The sequence below is a fragment of the Primulina tabacum genome, chromosome 4 (genome assembly GCF_025594145.1).
Source record: "Primulina tabacum isolate GXHZ01 chromosome 4, ASM2559414v2, whole genome shotgun sequence".
NCBI lineage: Eukaryota > Viridiplantae > Streptophyta > Magnoliopsida > Lamiales > Gesneriaceae > Primulina > Primulina tabacum.
The window spans coordinates 1-21,939 of NC_134553.1; the positions used below are offsets into that span (position 1 = coordinate 1).

The 21,939-nt window shown below is 36.9% G+C and overlaps 1 protein-coding gene and 1 pseudogene across 1 annotated transcript; one reads left to right on the forward strand and one right to left on the reverse strand.

Annotated features, from left to right (window-relative positions):
- The first annotated feature begins 740 nt into the window (after window positions 1-740).
- LOC142541284 (putative carotenoid cleavage dioxygenase 4, chloroplastic) lies at window positions 741-2,184 on the forward strand (annotated as a pseudogene).
- A 16,332-nt stretch (window positions 2,185-18,516) lies between these two features.
- Window positions 18,517-21,490, reverse strand: LOC142542099 (putative carotenoid cleavage dioxygenase 4, chloroplastic). Its single transcript, XM_075648535.1, has 2 exons — window positions 20,039-21,490; window positions 18,517-18,982 (listed from the first exon to the last, which is right to left on the reverse strand). Exons 1-2 carry the CDS (start codon window positions 21,457-21,459, stop codon window positions 18,613-18,615), a joined length of 1,791 nt encoding a protein of 596 aa, XP_075504650.1. The 5' UTR covers window positions 21,460-21,490; the 3' UTR covers window positions 18,517-18,612.
- Between the last annotated feature and the right edge of the window lie 449 nt (window positions 21,491-21,939).

Sequence of the window (21,939 nt, forward strand, 5' to 3'; positions counted from 1 at the left end):
TATCTTTAGATAGAGTCATAAAAACTTGTCGCATTGTGTCGAAATGAATTAACCCATTGGTTTTTCAAAGAGGGAATATGTATAAATAGCTCCTTCCACACGAATTTTCTAATAGGTAGTTAGCATATTTGACTTCTAATATATACTCAAAAGTTTCGTACTTGTAAAAATATCAATTTGTGATTATTTTTTTGGCAAAAACTTGTGTAAGACGGTCTCACGAGTCGTATTTTGTGAGACAGATCTCTTATTTGGGTCATCCATTAAAAAATATTACCTTCTAAGAGTATTACTTTTATTGTGAATATCGGTATGGTTGAACCGTTTCACAGATAAAGATTCGAGACCGTCTCACAAAAGACCTGCTCTTTTTTTTACTCAAACATGTGGTGTTTGAATAACACGTTGTGTTGATTATCTCTGTCAATATAATATATATATACTTGAACCTATCAAAAATAACAAAAACTCTTATAGACGGTTCCAACGATCAATTTTGTGGAATATTTATTTTATCGCACTCGACTCAGGAATAGATATTTTTCACGTCAAAAGTATATTTTTTACTCCAAAATGAATTGAATCGACACTTCTCGTATATATAAATCCATTTAACTGTGAACCTACTCATTAAAAAAATACATAGTTGGTGTGTTTTTGACATTTTAAAGAGAACATAAATATCTTAGTTTGCTTGCTTCCATATATGGTCACCCAAAATATGACAATATATGTATATATATATAAACAACCAATGAACTTAGATATATAGATATATAAAAGAAATGGAAAGCCTCTGTTCATCTTTCCTTCAAAAATTCACTTTCACTCCCTCACTCCCACGATCACAAGTTGTTCGATTCAAGATTCAATCTGTTAAAATCGACAAAATACCGACAGGAACCAGATTTCTGAATCCAGTAAAGTTGGCTCCTTCCGATGATCAGACTGAACGGAGAACAAGTAAAGTTACGAAACAATCTTTACCCAATATTATTTTCAGTTCGCTAGATCATATCATCTGTAAATACATTGATCTCCCCTTCGGACCTCCATCGATCCAAAGCATGTGCTTTCAGGGAACTTTTATCCCACGGACGAGCTTCCTCCGACGGCATGTGAGGTTGTGGAGGGTACCCTTCCGTCGTGCCTCACCGGTGCTTATATCCGTAACGGACCCAATCCTCAGTTCATCCCCGACGGCCCGTACCACCTTTTCGACGGAGATGGAATGCTGCACTCGATCAGAATTCGGGACGGGGAAGCTACATTTTGCAGTCGTTATATCAAGACTTATAAGTACATGGTGGAGCGGGAAATTGGTAGGCCGGTGATACTCAATGTCTTCTCCGCTTTTAATGGACTCGCGGCTTCGATCGCCCGGTGCGCAGTCACTTTTGGCCGCGTTCTAGCCAGAGAATACGACCCCAAACATGGAATCGGCACCGTGAACACGAGCTTGGCGTTGTTTGATGGGAAACTTTTTGCTCTCGGAGAATCTGATCTTCCGTACAGAATCAAAATAACACCGGATGGAGATATAATCACTCTGGGCCGCCACGAATCCTTCGGAGCTCCGTTCACAACTATGACAGCTCACCCGAAAATCGACGTGGAAACCCAGGAAGCATTCGCCTTCCGACAGAGCATCACGTTCATGCCGCCATTCTTGATATATTTCAAGATAAACAAAGAAGGGGAGAAACAACCAGAAGTGCCAATATTCTCTCTACCAGAGCCTTCACTGATCCACGATTTCGCTATTTCCAAAAGTACGCCATATTTCCCGACACACAAATCGTTATGAACCCTAAAAACATTCTTAAAGGGATGCCTGCAATCAGCGTTGATCCTAAGAAAGTACCGAGATTGGGGATCATTCCTCGAGAATCGGTAGATGAAAGTGATATGTGGTGGGTTGAAGTACCAGGGTTGAACATGGTCCACGCAGTGAATGCCTGGGATGAAGATGATGGCGGCGGCGGGGAGACCATAGTCGTCGTGGCGCCAAACGTGTTGGCGGTGGAACATGTGTTGGATCGAACGGATTTGATTCATGCATGCTTGGAAAGAATTGAAATAAATGTAAAGGAGAGGATCGTCACGAGGTGGGCGTTGTCAGCTGCAAATCTTGATTTTGCTGTTATCAATCCGGCTCATGCAGGGAAAAGAACAGGTACGTGAAATAGTTTCACTTTTAAAAAACGTGGGATATTGTTATTTATGACCCAAAATTTTAACAAATTAACATTCGATGCGTTTAAAATATATATAAAAATACCTCCATATTGTAGAGACGCAGAAAATTTTGAGAAATGATGCTGCTCAAATTTCTGGCAAAAATTTGTGTAAGATAGTTACGGGTCGTATTTTGTGAGACGAGTATCTTATTTGGGTCATCCATGAAAATTTTTACTTTTTATGTTAAGAGTATCACCTTTTATTGTGAATATCGGTAGGATTGACCCGTCTCACAGATAAAGATTTGTGATATCGTCTCACAAAGAGACCTGCTTCTAAAGTTTGTTATTTAGAACCTGTGAATCATATGTGTCTACACTTGATCTTAATCTTCCGATTGATTAAATATTTCTTTGCAGGTACATTTATGCTGCTTTAGGGGCTCCGATGCCAAAGATATCAGGTGTGGTTAAAAATCGACTCATCACTTCTACAGCAGATTCCAACGATTGCACGGTGGCTAGCCGCCTATACGGACCCAAATGTTATGGTGGCGAAGCAATTTTCGTACCAAATGATCCGGAAACAGAAGAAGACGATGGATATCTAGTACTTTTGTACATAACGAAATTACACTAGAATCCAAATTTATTGTAATGGATGCAAAATCTCCTACTCTCGAGATAGTTGCTGCGTTAGGCTACCGCAAAGGGTGCCTTACGGGGTTCCATGGGATATTTGTGCGGTGACGGCGACCTGAAATTGCAACCAAATAATTGTAATTAATCACATTATTGGATTTTTAATGATTTAGTCATTAAGGATGACGCAAAAAAGTAATCAATTATTTGTTATGCAAGATTGATCATCGGGTTTCGTCGTGTTTGAGTAAAATGTTACATTTAATTAGTGACGATTCTTCATATTACTTGCATTATAGAACTCAAAATCATCAAAAAACATATCTTGTAACTAACATACACACCAATATATAAAGTACAAATCCAACCATAAAATGTTGTGTATATATATATATGATCGTGTGGATAATGAAATTCGTATATGTTATATGCATCAAATTTCTTTAAAGATATTAGTTCCTTCCATAAATCGTGTAAATGTTCTCAAAAAATTAAACTTCCACGATACAAATCATTTCATCACATAAATTCAAAGTTTACGCTTCTTTGAATTTCAATAAAGCGAGAATCACAAGTTCAATAAAAGAAATATTAAGAAGCAGAAAGACTAGTTTTCTAAACTTTATTTTTTAGGTTTGTATCTTAATTGTTAGAGTAGATGCATCGAATGAAATTGCATGCCTCTAGATGGCCACAAACTTTAGAATATCGTCGCATGGATAAATTTTGTGAGAATAATGTCTTATTCGACTCGACTGTTTCCTTCCTTCGTTTTAATTTCTTAATTCTCCTTTTACATACTTATTTAATTATTATAATATACAGCAGAGATCGCGAAAACCCTACAACAAAAATAATTTTCACAGTGCGCATTACACGCTGCAGAATTACAAATTGTTGAAAGTCAGAGGTTTATTGACAAGCGCGCCGTGCACGCCGCAGTAAGTAACATCAACAGCGCACGACGCACGTCGCAGAAAAGAACAACGATGACACACAATGCACGCTGCAGAAAGTAACATGGACAGCGCGCATTGCATGCCGCGGAAGCCTTTGAGTTATCAAATTTTCCTCCTACTTGCCTAAAACCACAATATTAAAGTTGTCAAACTGACTTCCTACCTTGCCTTAACCACAACGTCTGAAGAAAGAAAAGGAATGGAGAATATAAAAATAAAAGCAAATAACACTGGAGAGAGTGGCCATTTTAAAAATCAGATGACTCACCCCTGAGCAAGATCGATGGCGCCATTGCTTCCGATTTGAATAGGTGACGCCTATGGTTATCAATTTCCAAAATGATGGAACTGCATCAGAAAAACTTGAAGCATTCAAGTATTAATTTAACAAGCCGTATACGTGGAACGGGAAACTTGAAATAGAATAATATGCTACAAGTAGTGAAATCATGTATATGTAGACTTGCCGGATTTATTAAGCTAGTAAGGGAACCCGTTAGCAGAGGGAGCTTGCTCACTAATTTTGCTGAAGCACAGTTTCTGCCAGTTCCCATGCTCAGACTTGTATGTAACAAAGTCTGTTCCATCTCTTCACCACACTGCATTACAAAAAACTAAAATCAACACGACAGTAAGCAATGCTTGGTTTTTACTGTTGGTTATTTGCATCAAGACTGCCACCTCATGTTCTTTTCTATTAAGTTCTCTGTTATCTTTTTTCTTTATTATTTGTTAAGTCCAGTTTAATAAGTCAACTAGCCGTTGCTAAATTATAGGCAGATTGTTAGTTTGTTATTCATTAGCCTATATATATTGTAAAGCTTCCGTTGCGAATAATGAAGTTCTCAGCTTTCTTTTCCAATATATCTTCCATCACTTTTCATACTTTTGTGCAAAAGATCATATTCATATATTTACTCTTTCTCTTTAAACTATCAAAGTGGTATCAGAGCTCTCTTCTTAAGGGATCTGTGAATTCATTTGACTGTTTGAAATGGAAAGTGAATCTCATTTTTCATCAATGGCTCCACCAGTCTTCGATGGAGAAAATTATCAAATGTGGGCACTGCGTATGGAAACGTACTTGGACGCATTGGATATTTGGGAAGCTGTGGAAGAGGATTATGACGTTCAACCTCTTCCAGCTAATCCTACTATGGCACAGATCAAGGCACAAAGGAGAAAAAGACAAGAAAATCAAAGGCGAAAGCATGCTTATTTTCAGCGGTTACATCAACGATTTTCACAAGAATTATGTCTCTCAAACAGCTAAGGCGATTTGGGACTATCTAAAGGAAGAATATGCAGGAGATGAAAGAATTAAAGGGATGCAAGTTCTAACTTGATCAGGGAATTCGAACTTCAAAGAATGAAAGACTCAGAGACAATTAAAGATTACTCTAGCAAGCTTCTTAATATTGCAAATAGAGTAAGACTTCTTGGATCTGAATTTACCAACACAAGAATTGTTGAAAAAAATTCTTGTTACAGTACCTGAAAGATATGAGGCAACTGTCACTACCTTGGAAAATACAAAAGACTTGACAAAAATTTCTCTTGCTGAATTGTTGAATGCTTTGCAAGCACAAGAACAGAGAAGACAAATGAGAGAGGATACAACATCTGAAGGAGCCTTGGCAGCCCAACATCAAAATTTGACCAAATACAAAAAGAAGAAGAAGAATTTCGAACGGAATGAAGCAAGTACATCTGTTTTTCCAAAGGAAAAATGGAAATCAAAAAATTCCTATCCAGTTTGCCAACATTGTGGAAAGAAGAGTCATCCTTCATTTAAATGCTGGAGGAGACCTGATTCTAAGTGTTCCAAGTGCAATCAACTTGGGCATGAAGCAGTGATATGCAAAGAAAAAGCTCATCATCAAGAAGTTGAAGCCCAAGTTGCAACTCAAGAGGATGAAGATCAGCTTTTTGTGGCATCTTGTCTTGCAAGCATTAGCTCATCTGAAAGTTGGTTGATTGATAGCGGATGCACCAACCACATGACTCATGACAAGGGACTTTTCATAGATTTCAAGCCAACTGATATCATAAGGTAAAAATTGGAAATGGTGATTACATTTCTGTCAAAGGGAAAGGAACAATTGCCATAACAAGTGCGGCAGGTACAAAGAAAATCTTTGATGTTCTTTATGTGCCAGAAATTGACCAGAATTTGCTAAATGTGGTCAATTAATGGGAAAAGGCTTTAAAGTAATCTTTGAAGATGGTTTTTTGTCGCATTCTTGATGCCATGAGTCGGGAAACTCTCAAGGTTAGAATGAAGGGTAATAGTTTTTCTTTTGATCCCATGAAAGAAGAACTTGTTGCATATTCTACTGAAATAAGCAACACTGCAGTATGGCACAAGAGGCTCGGTCATTGTCCTTTGGAAAAGATGCAGCTCATGCAGAAAAAAAAGTTGACAATTGGCTTACCAAACTTTGGAGATCACTTGCTAAACGGTTATACTTGTCAATATGGTAAACACAGAAGAAGACCATTCCCAAAGTCAACTTGGAAGGCCACTCAAAAGCTTCAACTTATTCACACAGATGTATTCGGGCCTCAAAGAACACCATCATTAGCAGGTAGTCGGTATTACATCAGTTTTATAGATGATTTTACAAGATTTTGCTGGCTTTTCTTCTTAAAATTCAAATCAGAAGTTGCTGGAGTATTTTGAAAATTCAAGAAAATTGTGGAGAATCAGAGTGGCTGTAGGATTCAAACAGTAAGATCTGACAATGGAAAAGAATACACTTCACAAGAATTCAATTTGTTCTGCGAGAAAGCCGGCATAGAACACCAATTAACTGCTCCATATACTCCGCAACAGAATGGAGTTAGTGAAAGGCGAAACCAATATATAATGGAGATGACCAGATGTATGCTTCATGAGAAAGAGCTACCCAAGAAGTTTTGGGCTGAAGCTGCATGTACAGCAGTTTTTTTTTGCAAAATAGATTGCCCTCCAAGGCTTTGAAGGATAAAACTTCATTTGAGGCATGGTATGGTTATAAACCTTCACTCAAATTCCTAAGATTATTTGGTTGTATTTGTTTCTCTCACGTTCCACAGGTCAAGCGGGATAAAACTAGACAAAAGGTCTGACCAGGCATCTTTGTGGGTTATAGTTCTGTCTCTAAAGCCTACAAGGTATATCAACCTCAAACAGGGAAGTTAATTGTTAGTAGAGACGTGTTTTTCCTTGAGGAAGATAAGTGGAACTGGGAACAACAAAAGACGCATCTACAAGCAAGATAAATCAAGTTTGCCAAGTCCAAACTTCAGAAATTGAAGCGGAAACGGAAGATGATCCACCAGTCCGTGGAAGAAGATCACTTCATGATATTTATCAAAGATGCAATGTAGCCATTTGTGAACCTGCATGTTATGAAGAAGCCATTAAGGACCAAAAGTGGAAAAGGGCAATGGAGGAGGAGCTATCGATGGTAAAAAAGAACAAGACTTGGGTGCTAGTTGATAGGCCAATGATAGAAAATAATTGGAGTAAAATGGGTGTTTAGGACCAAGTTCAATGCTGATGGGTCTATCAACAAGCACAAAGCTAGGCTGGTGTCAAGGGATATGCTCAAATTTTGGAGTCGATTTACTCAGACACATTTGCCCCGGTTGCCAGATTAGACACTATACGGTTGGTCCTAGCTATAGCAGCTCAAAATGGGTGGAAAATATTCCAGCTAATGTAAAATCAGCCTTCCTAAATGGTCTACTGCAGGAGGAGATCTTTGTTGAGCAACCAGAAGGATTCATTGAAGAAGGCCATTAAGACAAAGTGTGCCTACTAAAAAAGGCACTCTACGGCTTAAAACAAGCTCCACGAGCTTGGTATAGTCGTATAGATGATCATTTATTGAGCTTGGGTTTTGAAAAAAGTCTATCGGAAGTCACTCTATATTTAAGAAACAAGATAATGATTTTCTTGTTGTGTATTTGTATGTAGATGATTTGTTGGTGACAGGTAGCAATGCCAAGCTTATTGATGGATTCAAGCAAGATATGATGCTGGTCTTTGACATGACAGATCTTGGGCTAATGACATATTTTCTTGGCATGGAAATCAAACAAGCTGATGGGAGAAGTTTTCATCTGTCAGAGAAAATATGCTAAGGAAATACTTAAAAAGTTTCATATGGAGGAATGCAAAGAAATGGCTACACCCATGAATCAAAAAGAAAGCTTAAGCAAGGAAGATGGTTCAGAAAAAGTTGAAGAAAGCTATTTCAGAAGTATGGTTGGATGTTTGATGTACCTAACTGCTACTAGGCCAGATATTCTTTTTGCTGTAAGCCTTCTCTCTCGTTTTATGCATTGTGCTACTGAAATGCATCTTCAAGCAGCAAAAAGAGTCATTAGATATATCAAAGGGACTGTTAACTATGGAGTAAAATTCAAAAAGTGTCAAAACTTCAAGTTGACAGGATTTTCTAATAGTGATTGGGGTGGATCCAAAGATGATATGAAGAGTACATCCGGGTATTGTTTTAATCTAGGATCTGGTGTGTTTTCTTGGTGTTCCAAGAAGCAAGAAATTGTGGCACAATCCACTGCAGAGGCAGAATTTATTGCTGCTACAGCAACAGTAAACCAAGCATTGTGGTTGAGAAAGTTGTTATGTGACTTACACTTGAAGCAATTAAAAGTTACAGAGGTATTTGTTGACAACCAAGCCGCAATATCAATATCGCAGAATCCAGTTTTTCATGGAAAAACCAAACATTTTAATATCAAGTTGTTCTTTCTAAGAGAAGTGCAAAAAGAAGGAGAAGTGGGCCTGATTTATTGCAAATCTGAAGACCAACTTGCTGACATATTCACAAAACCTCTTCCAGCAAACAAATTTGGGTCTCTTAGACAAAGAATTGGAGTTTGCAGCCCTTAATGCAAGGAGGAGTGTTGGTTATTTGCATCAAGACGGCCACCTCATGTTCTTTTCTATTAAGTTCTCTGTTATCTTTTTTCTTTATTATTTGTTAAGTCCAGTTTAATAAGTCAACTAGCCGTTGCTAAATTATAGGCAGATTGTTAGTTTGTTATTCATTAGCCTATATATTGTAAAGCTTCCGTTGCGAATAAATGAAGTTCTCAGCTTTCTTTTCCAATATATCTTCCATCACTTTTCATACTTTTGTGCAAAAGATCATATTCATATATTTACTCTTTCTCTTTGAACTATCATTTACAAATGGGCTACTGCAGTTTGAGCTAAATCTGCCGGACAATAGCTCACTATTGCCCATATATACCCTCTGTTCCTGTCTATTAAGTACACAATTATAATATTTCAGAACTCAATCACTTGAAGTTCTGAGTATTTGGATTATAAATTTATCCATAGGTCCTCTCTGTGAGATTATACTAATCTCTGTTTTCGAACACTATGTGTGCACCATATGGAGACAGGAAAAAACCGATCTGAAGGCCAGCAAGATTAATCAAAAAAAAAAATATCCAACCCATAACAGAAACAATCGCAATCATCACAAAAATATAGAAACCAAAGCCTATAATGAACCAAATAAGCGCAGAAGAACCAGGGCTAGAGTTCGGGATTTCAATGCAGCAGCTAGAAAGCTTCGAGCTATGGCAATGAATGGACTGGACATATACCAAGAAAAAAAAAAAGAGGAAATCGATTATTTCTTCATTCCAATCAGAGTTATTTCTTAATATAAAAACCTTCACTGTAAAACTCAATACATGCTAAAGCAAGAGAAACGAAACAGCTGAAAAATTCCATGATAAAAAGATAGATAATCCATGATGGGAAAAAATATGGCACAATCTTTGATTTTATATCCATATTCATTATTAATATTGAGGAATCTTAAATTTAAAGTAATATTAATATTAATATCAAAAAATTCTAGACCTTATATTGATATTTTTCATGAATGTGACAAATCTTCATCTTATATCGATATTATCAGAAACTATCTACAATAATAATAGATCTTTAACCTTGAATCAATGTTTTTCGAGAATATCTGATTTAAATCTTAAATTTTGTTATAGATTTGGATATATTATCAATATAAATTCGTGTTGTGTTTTCAACATCAACATAAAATAAAAAATTGTAAAGTCGTGCTACTTAAAGTTTGTGATACTTTGAAAGTATCAATATTAAATCTAAATATTATACTACTTCAAGATGACGATATAAAGAATAATAATTAAAATTATTATAAACTTAAATCTCTAAAGAACACTCGTGTTGATGTCTAATGTCTGTTAACATTGTTACAACTCTTCGATTGGTTTGCAATCCATTTACAAATTCAAGTTTTCTGATAATTATACATTATTTAATTTTCTCACATTATTTAATTTAAATATTAAAACAAATATTCATTGGTATGTTTGTCTTCGATTCTTCGGCCATCCACATACAAATTCAAAATTTTCTTGTATTTTATTTATTTTTCTCATATTATTTAATTTAAATATTTTTTAAAAAATGATCAATTGATCTGACTACAAGAAAATTCCAAATATTTTGAAAATTAAACAAATAATTCGAAAATTAAAAAATGACTACCTATTTTATGACTCTTAGTATCCGTGCAATCAGCCCAATACATCAAATTGTATTTTCCGCTTGGAATGTATTTTCCGTGACAAAGTTTTTTTTATAAATTATCTGCTTAATTTATTGTAAATACTTTTTAATTTTTTTTGTTTTCAATTTTTATAGGGTTCGATTATTCATGGCAGTGTTAAGAATCCTGAAATGATTGAGAGGGTGAAACCAATATCCAAAGAATAACATTTATTTGCAATAAAAAAAAAAGTGTAATAGTTGCTGCTAATAACATGAAGAGTATATCTCTCATGAGATTGTCTCACGAATCTTTATCTGTGAGACCGGTCAACCCTATCGATATTCACAATAAAAATTAATACTCTTAGCATAAAAAGTAATACTTTTTCATGGATGACCCAAATAAGATATTCGTCTCACAAAAACGATTCGTGAGACCGTCTCACACAAGTTTTTGTCTAACATGAAATACAAAACAACATTCAACAAGTACAAAATTATTTTTTTAGTTGGAAAAACTCAAGTTTGCCGAATCTTTGATGAAACATTTCCGTAATATATGTATGAATTTAAATTGTTTACTGATTTAAATAATTCAGAGATGATAGACGAAACATTCTTTTTCAGTAAGATTTTAATTTTATTTTCTACAATGTCACATGAAAAACAACAAAATTCTTCTCCAAAATATCTTTAGTGTTACATCAAAAAATTCCAAAATCTTTACCACCTATAATTATATCATATGTGAGTATAATGGCAAAAACTTGTGTGAGACGGTCTCATGAATCGTATTTTGTGAGACGGATATCTTATTTGAGTCATCCATGAAAAATATTACTTTTTAGGCAAAAACTTGTGTGAAACGGTCTCACGGGTCATATTTTGTGAGACGAATCTCTTATTTGGGTCATCCATGAAAAATATTACTTTTTATGCTGAGAGTATTACTTTTTTCGTGAATATTGGTAGGGTTGACCCGTCTCACTGATAAAGATTCGTGAGACCGTTTCATAAGAGAACTACTCTATTGTTTATGCTAAAGTATTACTTTTTATTATTAATATAGGTAGGGTTGACCCATCTCACATGTATAGATTCGTGAGATCGTCTCACAAATGACATACTCAAATATAATAAATAGTTCTAATATAATATCTTTTTTGTTTGTGAGGTTCAAAATTATTTAATATTTTTATGGTAACAAATTAATATGATTATTCAAGATTATTGATATATATAATATGAACAAATATGACGAATAATTCACAAGTTTAAGATATTTTTCTTGGCAAACAGATAGACAACAAATTTCATAAGAAATCCGGATGAGGCTATGCTGCATCTGATTTTTTATCCGGTAGAACATAGCCTCACTCTTCCTATCCACGCGTACCCCTTCACTAACTAAAAATTGGCTATCGAGGGAAAGCGATCAAAAAATCATAAAGTTTAATTAATTTTTGTCTTAATTTGTAAAAAATTTTTTACTGTATATTATAAAGATCTGTTTATTTCAAATTTGTGGACTAAAACCTTGAATTCATGATAACATAATAAAAAAAATAGAACAATGTGTAAGTTAAGTGACTCTGAATGTAATTTTTATTTACAGAAATAATATATTTCTATGTTCTAATTGAAATTAATATTTCAAAACTAGTATACTAATTTTAAATTATTATTTGAATATGTTGGTTTGCATATACACACGCATAAAAAAATGTGTTTTAAAAGAGAAGATTTAGAAGCTAAAATATAGAAAAACTTGGAATGTTTTATTGTTGAAAATTATAAAAGAAATATATAGATGCACAAAAGGTTAATGGTAAATTATACAATTTACAATATACAATGTGAGATTTTTTTATTAGATACTGATAATGCTCGGGTAGATTGGGAGAGCTTGGGTGGACAATCTACCCGTGGGCAATCTACCCGAGCAGAGAAGAGTGTTTTCCCTGTAAATATTGTGATATGATAGGATGAGTATGACCTGGCCTGATGGGATGATCTCGGGTGGTCTGGCCTGGTCTCCCGGGTGCTCTGTCTTGGTCTTCCCAGGTGCTCTGGCCTGGTCTGTCCGGGTGCTCTGTCCTGGACTGTCCAGGTGCTCTGGACTGGGCTGCCCGGATGCACTGTCCTGGACTGCCCGGGTGCTCTAGACTGGTCTCTCGGGTGCTTTGTCTTGGCCCGGTGCTCTATCATGGCCTGTCCGGGTGCTCTATCCACTCTTTGCATCAAATTGGAATTTGACTCGTGTAAGTTATCTTTCCGCCCGAGTCCAAGAATGACCCGAGCACTTCCCAGGGTATCACCACTCTCTCCTTAAATAGTCGGGCTAAAGTCATACTCGTTGTCCCGATGAGTCATGCTTGGTGTTCCACCGGAAAGATAATTAATTTTGACTATAAAAGCATCGGGGGCTTCATGTTTTCCAGAGATGGGATGAGGTGTCGGGCCCTCATGTCTCCCGGACTTAAATAGAATATCGGGGCCTCATGCCTCCCGGGTTTAAGTATAAGATGACGAGGCCTCATGTCTCCCGGGCTTACAAGAAGGTGTTGGGGCCTCGTGTCTCCCGGACTTAAGATAAGGTTCCGGAGTTTCATGCCTCCCGGACTTAAATAGAAGATGTCGAGGCCTCATGTCTCTCAGGCTTATTATCGATAAAATATGCTTCGATGGAATAATATTTTCCTTTCATTGTCTTTGTGTTTTATAAACTGAGAATACTTGCAATATACCCAGCCTTTAAAAATAAGTTGATTCTTCTTGTTCATAAACCTGCTTTTGAATGCCGAATTTGGAGCCTCTGAATTTTATCTATAATCAGAGTGCGGAGCCCTGAGCCGGGGGCATGTCCTGGGACTTGGGAATGGTCGAGGTGTGATGCTCCGAGCCAGGATGTAGTGCCCTGGGCTTATAATGGCCGAGGTGTGGTGCCCCGAGCTAGGGTGTAGTTCCTTGGGCTTATAATGGTCGAGGTGCGGAGCCCCGAGCCAGGGTACGGATCCCTGGACTTAGAGAATAGGCGGGGCCTCATGTCTCCCAGACTTAATATATGGTGTCGGATTTACAAGAATCTACCGGGGCCTCATGTCTCCCGGACTTAATATATGGTGTCGGGGCCTCATATTTCCCGGACTTTAAATATGGTCCGGGACTTCATATCTCCCGGACTTAAAATATGGTGTCGAGGCCTCATAGCTCCCGGACTTTAAATATGATGTCGGGACCTCGTGCCTCCCAGACTTTAAATATGGTGTCGAGGTATCATATCTCCGGGACTTTTGACTTTTCTGCTTCTCCTGTTGTATTAGTTTTATTAAAAACCAAATCACTAACCTGAAAATACTGAATCCGAATTTATTTTTGGTAGAGTGAAACTTCTCTTGTTGAGCTAAATTAGGTGACTAATATAGTTGTATGCTACTGAGTGCATATCAAATGCTCTTCCACGCCAATCCGGGATAGCTGCTGAGCTTTGAGCCCATATGAAATCCACATATATGATCTGAGTGTCGAGCTGGTCGGACTTATTTTTTAATGAAAACCATATCTACGTCTATAGATCTGATTTCCCACAGACGGTGACAATGATGATGCCCGGGTAGATTGGGTGAGCTGGGGTGGGCAATCTACCCGAGCAGAGAAGAGTGCTTTCCCTGTAAAGATTGTGATATGATAGGATGAGTATGACCTGGCCTGATTGGATGATCCCGGGTGGTCTGGCCTAGTCTCCCGGGTGCTCTGTCTTGGTCTTCCCGGGTGCTTTGTCCTGGGCTGCCCTGGTGCTTTGACCTGGTCTGCCTGTGTGCTCTGTCCTGGACTGCCCGGGTGCTCTCTCCTGATCTGCCCGGGTGATCTGTCCTGGACTGCCCGGGTGCTCTCTCCTGGCCTACCCGGGTGCTCTGGACTGGGCTGCTCGGGTGCTCTGGCTTGGTCTCTCGAGTGCTCTGTCTTGGTCTTCCTGGGTGCTCTGGCCTGGTCTGCCCGGATGCTCTGTCCTGGACTATCCGGGTGCTCTATCCTGGCATGCCCAGGTGCTCTGTCCTGGACTGCCCGGGTCAAACAATCTGCACACACTCAACAAGATAATGTCAGTGGGGCGCCAGAAGGGTTTCCGGCGTAGCCACTCTGATGCTCAAGTAAGTACAAGGTTCACCAAGTAGAGAGAGAATTTATTGAATGCAGTAGATTGCAATGTCTGTTTAAATGAGCAAACCTGGGTATTTATAAGGGAGAATATGACCTCGATTATAGTGCATGGACACTGTTCCTGATTAGACAGCTGCCCATGCCCTGTCCTCTGACAGCTGCGCATGCTTTGTCATCTGACAACTGCCCATGCCCTGTATTCTGACAACTGCCCATTTCCTGTCATCTGTTAGTAGGCATGATGACCCATACTGTTCGGGTGACCTGAACCCTAGCGAAAGTACCCTGGTTGGGCTGGAGTACCCTGTCTAAATTTTACCCACGCTCTACTCTTTGCATCAAATTGGAATTTGACTCGTGTAAGTTCTCTTTCCCCCCGAGTCCAAGAATGACCCGAGCCCTTTCCAGGATATCAGATACCATGCATAGTTTTACTAAAAATAAACTATACAATATACAGCAAAAAAGTTGGAGTTGTGTCAATTGTAGGTGGTTTGGGTCTATCTCTAAATGTGCTCAGCCCATGAGAATAGGTGGTGGAGACGAGGCAAGTTGGAGTTGTGTCAATTGTAGCTAAGGGATCGGAGATGAGTAATATTGTGAAGATGATATAAGAGGTTTCTTTAGGAGTTGGGGTGTGGAAGGTGAATGAAGTAGTCCAAGTTGGTTGTACGAATTGTAGCTAAGGAAGATGACAAAGATAAAGAAGATGTAAGGTCCAATATATGATAACTTAATCCAACTGTATGTAAATCTAGGGAAAATGAAAAATGACTAATTAAATGGTTTTAATTGCATAAATTTAATATGATGTGCATCGCTACATGTTTAAATAGGGTTTTCTGTTAGAATACATAAAACTGTGTTTTTAATATTATTCGAGACGAGATCGAGGAACGAAGACCGGCGAGCATATAAGAGAAAATATTTTTATTAAATGATTATTTTTAATTGTTTAATGTGTAGTCTAATAAATGTTAATGTTTATTTTAAATGTCCATGGAATTTTATGATGAAACGTTAACGCTAACAGACATGTTGTATTCTTGGGTTAAAAGAAAAATGATTTATAATGCATGAATTTTTATAAGTGATGGAAATATGATAATTTGAAGGAGGTGAATTGATTGTGACTAATACAATGATACGATGATATGTATGGTCAAAACTCAGTTGACGGGTGAGAATGTCGTTGATGTCTCCGTCGCCCGGTACTGTTGTAATACGTAGATGGATCCATCGACCTACAGCTAATATGAAAGTCACAATTGAGGATCTGAATTCAATAAAAAGTGAAACGTATACGTATATATGTTCAAAGAAAATATGATATGATGTGCTCAAAGGAAAACGTTAAAGAATATGTCATGAAAAGCTATTTTATTAAAAGTATTTTCACTGTTGCTTGTGAATGTATATGTATTACTTGTTATCATGATTAAGGTTTGTTGAGTCAATAGACTCAATAAGTGTGATCGATGCATGTGAGCATGAGATTGATGTAAATGGAGGTCTTGATGGTGGATCTTGCTGGAATGAAGGTACATACAACCCGAGGACCATCGCTAGTTTTCTGCAAATAAAACTATTTTATGATTTATGATTACTTAAAAAATTTTATACTTATGATGCTTCGAGAGGTTTTTGAGAGGATGTTAGGTTAATTTATTTTTGAAATAATATTAGTTTAGGTGGTTGACGTTTCATGGCTTTAAGCTTTGAATTACTTTTTTCAGAATTTTTAAATAATAGTTGGTTGATTTATTTTAAATAGTATAAAAGTATTTTGAAAATATATATATGTATGTACATAGTAATTTCGGCCGAATACTTGGAAAAAAAATTTTCTAGTGCATTTAAAAAAAAAATGAGACGAGTTAGGAGGTGTGGCGGGAAAAGAGGTGGGGAATCAAATAGGTGCTAAGGAGATAAGGATAAGCTTGGGAATTAGGGAATCGAGGATTTGCCAAGGAGCTGAGGAAGTGCTAAGGAGTTAGGGAAGAGCCGATGAGGTGAGAAGCGGAGGAGTAGCATGGGTGAGGAGCTCATCCATGGAGGCCTCGCCCTTAACCTGAGCCTCGCCTCAGGAGCGAGCTCACCCTTGCGCTTGCCCTAGTAATGTGACCCCTTTGTAGAGAAGCGTGCCTTTGTAGAGAAGCGTGTGAGTTACACGCACATAGTCCTTACTAAATATTCGTGGTCTCTTACATTTCTTCCTATAAATACGAGGCTTACTCATTTCATTTGAAATTTATTATTTTCATTTTGAGAGATGCCATAACTCGTCTCTTTACTTATTCACGGTTCTCACTTAAAAGTTGGAAGGACTATGCCAAAACACCTTCACGGGCCCTTCTAACAATCTTTGTGTAGTTTAAGGTTCCCTTTCGACTCAAAGCTTTGGGCTCGAGTTGGATTCGAATCTCGGATAAAAACTCTCCAATTATGGAAAGTATGAGTGACGTTTAAATAAAGTAAACCAACTTTCTTAATAACCTTCAATTTTTTTATATTTAATTTAAAATATTTATTAAAATAAAAGTTTTATTTTAAAAAAAAAATTCCCCGAAAAATAGTTTAATTTGAAAACAAATCAATATAAATCGATTTATTTGATTTCAAATTTTAAATTAAATCATTCTACCGATAATTTTGTTTCAACCGAAATTTGATTCAATCTTATTGGTCATAATAATATTATTATGACAGTTTGACCCTACGTGTTATAAGCATTTATTGTTACTACTAATTTTGGAACATAAAAGAAGACACGTGACATCTTGTACGATTTTAATTATGACATCAGTACGAGTGATTTATAGAAGTTAAAATTTTGAAACGTTGGTTTTCACCTATAAACAGTCCATCTCAGGATTCAGCAAACTCTCTCGACACATCTACGATCTATCATCTTCTATTGACTCAAAACTTTGTTGAATATATCTTGAAGCGCACACACTTAAAGTTTTATCAGAATTTTTTTCAGAGATCACATTATTCTTATTCATACTCACATTATCCTCGTATTCATTTTATCATTTGAGTGAGTTATTGTAACTGACAGAAAGAGTCAATATATTCAGAAATGTGTATAATGTTTTAAAGAAGTTGATATTACAAGTTTCAATTGGCATTGTTGAAATCATTCTGAAATGAGTGTTAACAGAAATTGTATATATCAAAGTTTTAACTTAAGAAAATAGAATAAAGGAAGACACAAAAGAATATTAACATTTAAACTTCTAGAAACAACTCTTACACATTTTATTCTCTACTTCACTGATTTTCATTTGTTCATAAAGTATCAATGGACTCATTCCGCATTGATTATATGAGTTGTTTTTTGAACTTTGAAGGACAAAGAAAAAACTTATGTTTCTAACATCAGTTGAGGTCATCAACACAATTTTTTGTAAAAAAAAATTATAAGATATTTATTCATTTTCTCTAAATGTCTCCACTGATCCTAAGTTGACAATTAAAAAAAATTATAAGATATTTATTCATTTTCTCCAAATATCTCCACTGATCCTAAGTTGACAATTCGACTTAAGTGATTTACATATCTATTATGTGTCAGTTTCAAGTTGAATATACTAAAAAGTATTCGTTTAACTTGATAGGCTTAGGAGTAGTCATTCACTCATTCTATCTGTTGACCGGAAGAGCAAACTAAACTTATTTGTTATGTTGTTACTTGGTTTATATAATATTTGAGTTTTACAATATGATTATGAGTATATCTTTTGTGAGATGGTATCGCGAATCTTTATCCGTGAGACGAGTCAACCCTACCGATATTCACAATAAAAAAAATATTCTTAGCATAAAAAGTAATATTTTTTCATAGACGACTCAAATAAGAGATCCGTCTCACAAAATACAACCCGTGAGAGCGTCTCACATAAGTTTTTGCCTATGATTATTATGAACTATAATCTATAATTTATATGCATTATTTTATTTAATCATACAGTTATTATGATGTGATTGGCTCTTATAATTTAAGTCTACAAATTTCCATTATTTCTGAAATTTAGTATATTGTTATGTATTGTTTAAAACATAATCCGATATGCTATTTAACACACCATGAAATTTCTACTCATCGGTTTAATAATTTGATCAGATCATTCTCTCTAACAAAGAGCCCGTGGAAGCCATAAGGAACCCGGCCCGGTAGCCTCACGGCCGCAACGATGTCAAGTTCCGGTGACTTTGCATCCATGACTAAAAACCTTGATTCCCCGTTATTCTCGTTGTGTAGATAAGTCACCAAGTATCCATCATCTTCGTCGGCATTCGGATTATCAGGCTCCCGAGCCACAAAGAAGGGTTCTCCACCGAAGCAACCTGGTCCGAACAACCGACTTGCCACCGTACAGTCACGGCGGTCACCGTCGGACGCTGAAACATCAAGTTTCACAACCCCGGATATTTTAGGCATTGGATCCCCTATTGCCCCATACACATACCTACAAAATTTATTTTCATTTTGAGTCAAATTTATTCAACCTAATTATATCACCCTGATTTCTAAGTACAATAATCAAGCTTTGACACTAATTTATCACAAAATTCTTTATCTGATAAAAAGATTGTATCTTTATCGTTGCTACAATTCAGTAAATATTTTTGTATAAAAATGCTTTGATTTTATGGATTTTTTTTATTAATTTTGGTTTTGGTCCACTAAATTTTCAAAGTTTGTTTTTGATACACTAACTTTTAGTTCCGACTATTTTGGTCCAATTACTAATGTGTCATTTAAAAATGATGATGTGACACTAAAAAATATTGATGAGACACCGATAAATATTGCCGTTACATTGAAAAATACTAACGTGAGATCATAAATTGTTAATCTGTCGTCAGATATTAGAGTAAAATAACCAAAAGTAAAATTTAATGTAAGAAACCAAATTTTTAAAATTAAATGGACTGAAACACAAAGTATAGACAAGTTATTGAAAAAAAAATATTTTTTTCTAATATTTAGTCTTATTTTTAAATTTTTTTTTTTGAAAAAGTAAATAAGAATGAAAGGTGTGAAGTTTTTTTTATCATATGTCATGTTAAGCTATTTTTCCAGAAACCTCTTCTACAATATCGCAAGTGCGGTAGAGTTTAACAACCAAGTTCGGATGTATTTTTGTGGTTCCTCTATGTCTAGAACACTAGAATATCGAACAATACCGACTTATTAAGAAAATAAAAATTTGTGTGAGACGATCTCACGAATCGTATTTTGTGAGACATAACTTTTATTTGGGTTATCCATGAAAAAGTATTACATTTTATTATTAGAGTATTACTTTTTATTATGAATATCGATAGGATTGACCATCTCACATATAAAAATTCGTGAGACCGTCTTACAAAAAACCTACCCAAATTTCGGATATAATATTCTATGTTTAAGTTTTAACCGTCAGCTAAATGTTCAAACAAAAATATTGCATTTTCTTATAAAAACAGATATAATTAGTAAAATCTAAATAATCTTAAATTCAAGGTTAAAGCATACGTACTTGTTCTTCTTGCCCACAAAAGCAGGATTAATCACACAGAAATCCAGATTCCTCGTAGCCACAGGGAATCTCGACACGAACCCCGTCGTGAGGTCAATTCTCACCATCTCGACCGACGCGTGTATCAGATCCATCCTTTCTAATGTATGCTCCACCGACAAAATATTCGGCGCCAGCAGTACGATCGTGTTCCCCTCAACTTCATCCCATGCGTTAATGGCATGAATCGTGTTAAACCCTGGGACCTCAAACCACTGCATCTGCGATTCATCGGTGGCGTATCTGGGGATAATGCCAAGTCGCGGAACTTTTCCTGGATTTGCACCTACGGGAGAACCGCCGGATATCATCTCAATTGGGTTCATCCCGATTTGTATTTCGTTGAATATAGCATATTTTTTTGTGATGGCGAAGTCGTGGAGGAGAGATGGGCTGGTCATGGAGAAAATGGGAACGTCGGGTTGTTTTTCTCCACTGCAGTTGATTCTGAAGAAGCTTAGAAATGGAGGCACGGGGCCGTACCGGAAAGCGAAGGTTTCGCCTGTTTGGGGGTCGATTTTGGGGTGGGCTGTCATGCTCATGAAGAGCTTACGGTCAAAATCATGGCGGCCGAGCGTGTGAATTTCTCCACCGGAGTCTATTTTCACTGAGTAGGGGAGATCGGACTCACCTAAGGCGTAGAGATTTCCACTAATTAAAGCCAAGCTTGTGTTTGCTAAGCCGGTGCCTTCGGTGGGGTTGAACTGACCCGCGAGTATACGGGCAACGGCGAGCGCGCCACGCGCCGCTGAGGCGGAAAGGCCATTGAAGCCGGAGAAGACGTTAGGGATGACGGAGAATCCCTTCTCGCGTTCTACTTTGTATTTGTACGTCTTGACGTAACGGCTGCATAGTGTTGCTTTGCCTCCGGAGATTCTGATAGAGTGGAGCATCCCATCACCGTCGAAGAGGTGGTAGGGTCCGCGAGGGAGGAACTGAGGATTTGGGCCGTTGCGGATATACGCACCGTCGAGAGACAGTGGGAGAGAGCCTTCTACAACTTCGCATGGTGTCGGAGGAAGCTCGTGCACCGGAGCAAAGTTGTCGGACAGTACGAATTTTGGATCGACGGCGGAGCGGAGAGGAGGGTCGATGAAGGTGTTGATGAAATTGTCTGCTGCATTGAAGATAGTGGCCGGGAGTGATGGCGGATCTGCTGGTCTTTTTGGAGACGGCGGCGGGGGGGCGGTGTAGGTGGTGGATAATTGTGGGGTTGGTTTCTTGAGTAGCTGAGACTGTGGCCTTTCGGTGGCGGTCTGCGGCTTTTCTTCAATCCTGACGTATGAAATGCGAGGATAATTGTGTGTCGTACCGATGGAGATGGATGTTTTGGGCTTTGTAGATAATTTAGGGTGGAAAGTTGGAGAACTTAGAAAATCCATAGTGTTCTATGGATCCACTGAGAAACGAAGATGAAATAACTTATATATTAATTCCCAGATATTTTTTGTATTAACCAACATTTATATTCATATTATACAAACTTATCAGATATCTTTTTACAATTTAATCTTATGAGGGGTTTTCAACTCAACTCCCTTGTAAAAAAATATTATTTATTGTTACAGATATAGACGTGATTAACTCATTTCACGGATATAAATATGTGAAATCATCTAACAAAATATACATATTTGAAAAGATATAACTCTTCAACATTGGGTTTTTGTAAAATACGTAGGGATGACAATTTCCCTCACCGATTTGGGGTCTTGCGGGAAAAACCTGAAATGGAGACAGACTCCGATTTTTTTGAATTTGGGATGAATATGAAATTATTATCATCATCATCGAATCTATCTGAAAAATAATATAATAATAAAATAATATTATTATTAATAATAATAAATAATAATAATAAT